The sequence below is a fragment of the Alligator sinensis genome, unplaced genomic scaffold, assembly GCF_000455745.1.
Source record: "Alligator sinensis unplaced genomic scaffold, ASM45574v1 scaffold1660_1, whole genome shotgun sequence".
Taxonomy (NCBI): domain Eukaryota; kingdom Metazoa; phylum Chordata; order Crocodylia; family Alligatoridae; genus Alligator; species Alligator sinensis.
The window spans coordinates 285483-292530 of NW_005843061.1; the positions used below are offsets into that span (position 1 = coordinate 285483).

The window sequence follows — 7048 nt, forward strand, 5'->3', positions numbered from 1 at the left end:
GGGGGCTCTGAATGGGACATGGGTCTGGGTTGGGGCAATAGGGCAGGGGGCTCTGAGCAGGGCAGGGGTCTGGGTGCGGGTGATGGGGCGGGGGGCTCTGAATGGGACATGGGTCTGGGTTGGGGCAATAGGGCAGGGGGCTCTGAGCAGGGCAGGGGTCTGGGTGCGGGTGATGGGGCGGGGGGCTCTGAATGGGACATGGGTCTGGGTTGGGGCAATAGGGCAGGGGGCTCTGAGTGGGGCAGGGGTCTGGGTGTGGGTGATGGGGCAAGGGGCTCTGAGCGGGGCCAGGTGTCAAGCATCTCCCTCCACTGCCTTCTCTCCCTCTTTCTCCAGCTAATGGCACGGCAGATTCTCTCAGCTCCAGCCCGAACATTTCCAACGCTGCCAGCCCAAAGCTGGAGCCGCCTCCGTCCCCGCATGCGAACAGGAAGAAACACCGCAGAAAAAAGAGCACGGGGACGACCCGGCCCGACGGCCCCAGCGCAGCCGCGGAAGGTAGGAAGGGGCTGTCGTGCAGCTGGGCGGGCGGCCCCCTGAACCCACCGCCCTGCTCCCTGGCATGCCACGCTCTTCGCTCCCCCCGGCCTGGCCTGCCCGCTCCCCCTGTCTCAGTCCCAGGTCGTGGAGCCCTGGGGCCGGGCGCGACCTCGGGGATCAGCTGGTCGAGCCCCTGACATTGGCACCCTGGGGAGGCAGCTGCCAAACGCATCCCATAACATCCTTGTTCCCATCGCCTGTGGATTTGCACCTCTGCTCGTCCACGCCACGCGGCCTCCGCAGGCTGGGTTTTCCTGCAGAAAGTCCGGCTGTTTCAGGGAGCCAGTTTTCCTCTTCTCTTGCCCAACAACTTGCACAGACCCCTGCCTGCTTCACGACAGTGTGAGAGCTCGTGAGAGCCAAGGCAGGACAGGCTGCCACTTACGTCCCAGTTTCCAGTAGCGAAGCTGATCTCTGCGCCCTGACCGTGACACGGTTTAGCGTCCGTCCCAGAATCACCGTCACCGGCGCAGTCACTTGGGACATTTGTGGCCCATCCTGCGTCCCGCCTGCAAAGGTCGAGGCCTGGACCTCCGCCTCTGCCAGCGGCTCCTACGTGTGTGGAAACCCTGCGCAAGTGGCACGTTGCTCTCCTCGGTCCATGCAGAGCTCCCATGTCCCGAGTCGGGGAGAGCGGGCAATCTGCATCTGCCTTCTCCAAACCGTCGGTTTGCAGGCTTTAATGTCTGACCCCCTTGTCTGCATCCTACAGTCCCCATAACTGTATTTAGCCCCACTGGCCAGTGATCTAGCAGTGCTTCTTTAGCTTCCTTTATCAGTCACCTCCGTGCTTTCCTTCTGACTTAGATCTGTTGCCCTGGACGTCCCCTCCCTGCCAGGCTTTGTGTACAGCTTTCGTGTCTGACTGCTGCCTTCACATTGCTGTGCCCTTGGCAGGATTGGGGTGCCAATGTCAGCGATCGTGGTCCATGGGCCAGGTGCCCGGAGATTGGAAACTAGCTAATGTGGTCCACATCTATAAGAAAGGGAGGAAGGAGGACCTGGGAAACTATAGGCCCATAAGCCACATTGGTCTTGGGGAAAATCCTTGAAATAATCATCAAGGAGCACATCTGTGGGGGGCCGGCAGGGGAGATCATGCTCAGGGGCAATCAGCATGGGTTCATCAAAGGCAGGTGCTGCCTGTCCAATCTGATGGCCTTTTATGACCAGGTAATTAAACCCCTGGATGATGGTGTCACCATGGACGTAGTCTTTCTGGACTTTAAGAAGGCCTTTGACACTGTCTCTCACCCCATCCTCATCAATAAATTAAGCGACTGTGGCATTGATGCCTGCACAGTTGGATGGGTAAAAAACTGGCTGATGGGGCGCACCCAGAGAGTAGTGGTGGACGGGTTGTACTCAACCTGGCGAGATGTGAGCAGTGAGGTCCCCCAGGGCTCGGTCCTCGGGCCCGCACATTTAACATCTTCATCGGCGACTTGGACGAGGGGGTGGAAAGCACGCTGTCCAAGTTTGCTGATGACACTAAGATGTGGGGAGAGGTAGGCACGCTCAAAGGGAGAGAGAGGCTGCAATTAGACTTAGACAGACTACAGAGGTGGGCGGATGGTAATAGGATGGGGTTCAACATAGACAAATGCAGGGTGCTGCACCTTGGGAGAAGGAATCCACAGCATACATACAGGCTGGGGAGTTCCCGCATCCAAAGGTGCATCTCAAGCTGGTCCAGAGAGGTGATCCTCCCCCTCTACGCGACTTTGGTCAGGTCACAGTTGGAGTACTGCGTCCAGTACTGGGCGCCGCACTTTGAGAAGGATGTGGCCTGCCTTGGGAGGGTTCAGAGGAGGCCACCCGCTTGGTGAGAGGGCAGCAGGACAGGCCCTACAAGGAGAGGCTGAAGGACCTGAACCCGTACAGCCTCAGCAAGAGGAGGCTGACGGGGGATTTGGTGGCTGCCTACAAACTCGTTAGGGGAGATCAGCAGCAAATAGGAAGGGCCCTTTTCTCCCCAGCACCACCTGGGGTGACGAGGAACAATGGCCAGAAGCTGCTGGGGAATAGGTTCAGGTTAGAGATTAGGAGGCAATATTTCACTGTCAGGTTGGCTAGGATCTGGAACCAACTTCCTAGGGAAGTGGTCCTCGCTCCTACCTTGGGTAAATTCAAAAAGAGGTTGGATGATCACGTGTCTGGGGTCGTGTGATCCCAGCGTGTGCTCCAAGCAGCAGCGGGGGGTCAGACTAGATGATCTGTTCAGGTCCCTTCTGACCCCTAACTACTAGGAAACTGTGAAACATCTACTTTTAACCAAGAAGCTTTTTTGCCTAGTGTAATTATTCTGTCTCTGGTGCGGGGGACGGCCGCTGGCCACAGCTCCAGTTTTCATTAGCGTTTCCCACTTCAGCGTCCGTTTCTGGGTCAGCTGTGCCCGCGATCGCTTTGAGGTTTTCCTTAGTTGTACTCAGAGCCGTGCAACGCGGCGGAGGAAGCGTGCGCTCCTTGCACTAGCGAGGCGCGCGTGAGATGCAGTGAAAGCAGGCTCAGATGTTAACAGAGAGGGGTCAGCAGGCAGCGTCTCCTGGGGCTGGCTCGGGGTCCGGGGCTATTCAGTTCTTTTATCAGCAATCCCAAGGATGTGAGATCTGTGCTGGTGACGTCTGCCGGCGGCCCGGAGCGGCTGGGGAGAGAAGTGACTTACGCAGCTGTCAGAGTTGTTGGGTTAAGATGGTCACCGTCCCGCTGAATGGGTCTTAATGCGGTGCAGCGCGCGACAGTCGCCTGCAAGCTCCGCAGACGGGCCGGGGTGCCGTCGGGGCTGGCAGGGGACGTCGGTCTCTGCGATGGGCACGGGGCAGATCATTGCTCGCAGAGCGGTGCTGGGCATCTGAGGGGGAGCCGGAGGAGCGGGCAGAGGTCGTCTCTGCACGGTGCTGGGGAGGTGGCTCGGAGCAGAGGGGCCCGTGGCTTGAGGCTGCAGGGAATTGGTGGCCTGGGCAGGTGCAGCGGGTGGCAGACGAAGGTTTCCGAATCTGGCCTTGATGCCCTGGGCAGTGCGGACGATGCCAGCACAGCCGGTGCCTGGAGTGGGGGCTCCCCCTGGGCTGGGGTCTGCAGCAAGGTGAGGCTTCTTCGGTGCCCAGCCATGGAGCAAGGCTGCAGTTGGCATGTGGACTAGAGGCAGTGCTGCCATGAGTGTCCCTGCCCGTCCCAGTCTCTCCGGTGGTCCCTTAGTGGAGGCCTCTCGGCCCTGGCTGCCTGCGTGGGAAGCTGCTGGTGCAGCACTAGCCCCGTTGCACCTGGCACCACGTTGGCCCTTCTGCCCCTGCCTTGTACCACGTGCCACCTCCTGCACTGTCCACGGCAAGCCCAGCCCACTCGGGCACTGCGCGGGTCACCGAGGCCCAGGCCAGAGTGGGCTATGCTTCATGCATGGGCCAGCCGGCCGGCGCTGAGCACCAGCTGCATCCATCCCTTCTTCCCATTGCCACGGCTGGGGCAGCGTCAGGTCCAGGATGGTGAGTGGTGGGGTGCGCTCGGTGGTCCTGTTGCCAGTGCCCAGGGGCCGTGGCGAGGAAGGAAGAGGCAGCCTAGCTGGTTTGAACACACGCAGCTGGAGAGGGGATGGCAGGAGGGATGGGGACAGGCCAAGGGGGCAGGATGGTGTTGCACCCCAACTCTCCGGATCCCGGCGTTCCCCCAGTCACAAGCCCACGGCGAGGTGTGCGTCGTGACCCCTGCAGCGGCTGGTAAGCACGGAGGTAACAGCCGTCTGCTGCTGGCTGCTCCCTGCCCGCTCCGGCGGTGGGTGCCTGAGCAGGGGTCCATGCATCGCTGCCATGCCAGCAGCCCTGCAGTGTCCGGTGGCTCCCTGCAGCAGAGCTGCTGGTTTAATGCTCTCCTTTAAACCCCGGTTTGGGGGTTGAACACACTTCCCTTTGCCCGGACCCTGCTCGGGTGCCCGAGTCGAGCACTTGGGAGGTGACGGGTCTCCCGGGATTCTCCAGGAGTTTCCTTCCCACCTGGCAGGGCTGTGCGCAAGGGATTTGGGGATGAGCCTGGGCCTATAGCATCACCCGGACCTGCTCCCAGCCGCCCCAGGGAGAAGCGAGTGTGTCTGCTCGGGCATCACAACAGCCAGGGCTGGCCCGCGGCACCGAGCTGGGCTCCCAGGCACCTCCGGGGACAGTCTCCCTGCACCAGCCTGCACCCCACACGCCCCGGGGGCCAGCCGGGGGCAGCTAGAGGAGGCCGGTTCTGCCCTCAGGCATCCGCCGTCCCCCTCCCACGGGGACCAGGATGATGCTGCCCCTGCCCCTTCCCTGCGCGCGCTCTCCGGCCCTCCCGCGGGAGGGGGCAGCCAGCCGTGCGTGCTGGGTGCCAGCGTCTCAGGTTAGCATCCTGGGAAAGTTGGTGAGGTCTGGGGATAAATTGCTATCAGTTTATCTCATTTAGGAGGTAATCAGAGCCGGGGACGTGCGGAGCAATTGAATCTTAGTTGTTCTGAAGTATCATAAATCAAACGAGCTGTTGCTTTTTTACATGGGCGCATGTTAAAGAGAGCGCCGTGTCAGGTTGCTAGGGAGCATCAACAAACTATGGCAAGCGTGGCGGCGTCGGGCTGCTAGGGAACGTCACCAAACCGCCGAGCGCGGCCAGGGGCTGTCTGCGAGCGCCAGCCCGGCGGCGGCAGGCTACGGGGGAGCACCCCAGCGCCCAGCGCCGACTGTCGCCTGGCAGGTGGCTGCAGCCGCGGGTGACGGGGGACCAGGGCGGGCCACAGCTCCTTGCTCTGGGCCCGGCTCTGCTCCCTGCGGTGTCCAGGGAAAGCCCCATGCCGCCCCTCGGGGACCCGCGTGGCGCCCGACCGGGCCAGGGGCGCGGGCAGGGTGCGTGGCAAGGCGAGGCTGCATGTGGGTAGAGGCAGGCACCGTTGCGACGCTCCCTGGGCCAGCCCCCCCATGGCTGCCACAGCTCCGGGGATAATGAACTTCTCATGTGCTTAAAGAGTGATGCAGGGTGCATGGCGAGAAGCTGACAGCCCCGTAATGGGCTTCGCCGGGGCAGCCAACGACGCGCTTTTGTCTTTGTTTTTGAGTTTGAAACCCCCCGGGAAATTGATGGCCAGTGAAGAGCTGCACCGGGCGACGGCCGTGATTAATGCCGGTGTCGGGGCCGTCGGGGGCTGGGAGCGCCGTGCTGAGCTGCTCTCAGCCCGTCACCGGGGCTGGCAGCTGCCAACACGCTGCTCGGGGCACCCGCGCCTGGAGCTGCAGCCAGGGCCTCTCGCTCGCTCACTCGCTGCACCCCAGCCCCGCCAGCCTGTGCCCAGGTCCCTGCCCCCAGCTTGGTCTTCCTGAGCTGCACCCTGGCTCCAGCCTCCCCTGCGGATGTGCCCCCAGCACCAGCGCGTGCACACAACCCTTGCATCCCCAGGGCATGTGCCCCTGGCCTGCCTGGGGCCCACAGCGTGACCCACCCCTTGCACGCGCCTCTTGCCCCTGGGCCCTTTGAGGCAACACCTCCTCACCCCTCCTGGGTGCCCCTCGGCACGTGCCATGCACACGGGCCCCATGCCCTTCCTCGTGCATGCACACATGCACATCCCAGTGGGACCCTGCACCCGTGCCCCTGCTCTCCCAGCCTTCGAGGGACCCCGGAGGCAGGCGCGGGGCCGTGCCAGCAGGTGTGTGGGCACCGTGGTGCTCGGGCGGCGCTGGGCAGGGTGGAGCGCGGCGGGAGTCTCCATGGCAATGCGGCGGGCGGCGCGGCTCCCCGGCAGCTCCGTGGGGGGGGGCCCGCCCCCGCCACACTAATACAGGTTAGGAATATTGGGTTTAATGATCTGCAAAATGAGGAGGCAGCGAGCTGACATTTACGGATGGCGCCTGCATCCTCCGCTCCCCGACGCCTGCTAATTTGTTGATATCCCAAACACCTCGTCACCGTGCCGAACGCTGGCAGCTCGCAAGGCCCCGGCCCCGGCCCCTGCCCAGCCTCGGAGAAGGAAGGCGATGTCCCGTAACCCCGGGCTGGGGACGCCCTGCCCTCCGCTCCCGGTGCCAGCCCAAGGCCCTGCCGGCCAGGGCGTGCGTGCAGCTGCCCCGCACGCCCTTTGGCTTGGTGGCAGGTCGGAGGGGCTGGGGCTGCTAGGCTCCCCGCCCATGCCCTCTTCTGCACGGGGTGCCTCGTCCCAGGGTGCCAGCGTGGAGCAGGAGAGGGCTGGCCGGGTGTGGGTGTGGGAGGAGGAGGGTTGTGGGGCTGTGGCCGTGGGCAGTGTGCACAGCGTGGCACGGCGGTCCCTGCTGCGGGCTGGGGGTGTGACCGCCCTGTGTATGCTTGTGCTGAGCCGGGAGCCCCAGGGATGCCATCCAGGCCTGGGCCCTGCTCCACCTTGGTGCAGCCCCGCTGAGCAGTGCTGGGGATTCGAGCCCCTCCCCACCCTGGGTCCCGGGCAGTGGGGAGCCCCTGCATGCTCCCGGCTGGTGGGAGACTCTTGTGCTAATTTTGCAGCTGCAGCCACTGCCGCCCGGCGGCCACGGCG

At 63.4% G+C, this 7048-nt stretch overlaps 1 protein-coding gene across 1 annotated transcript in view; it reads left to right on the top strand.

The window, feature by feature from the left end:
• Positions 1-7048, top strand: part of AGAP3 (ArfGAP with GTPase domain, ankyrin repeat and PH domain 3) — a 97058-nt gene that overhangs the window by 85095 nt on the left and 4915 nt on the right. The window contains exon 13 of the mRNA XM_025193515.1: positions 337-498. Coding sequence (XP_025049300.1) covers positions 337-498 — 162 coding nt within the window. The remainder of the gene's footprint in view (positions 1-336; positions 499-7048) is intronic.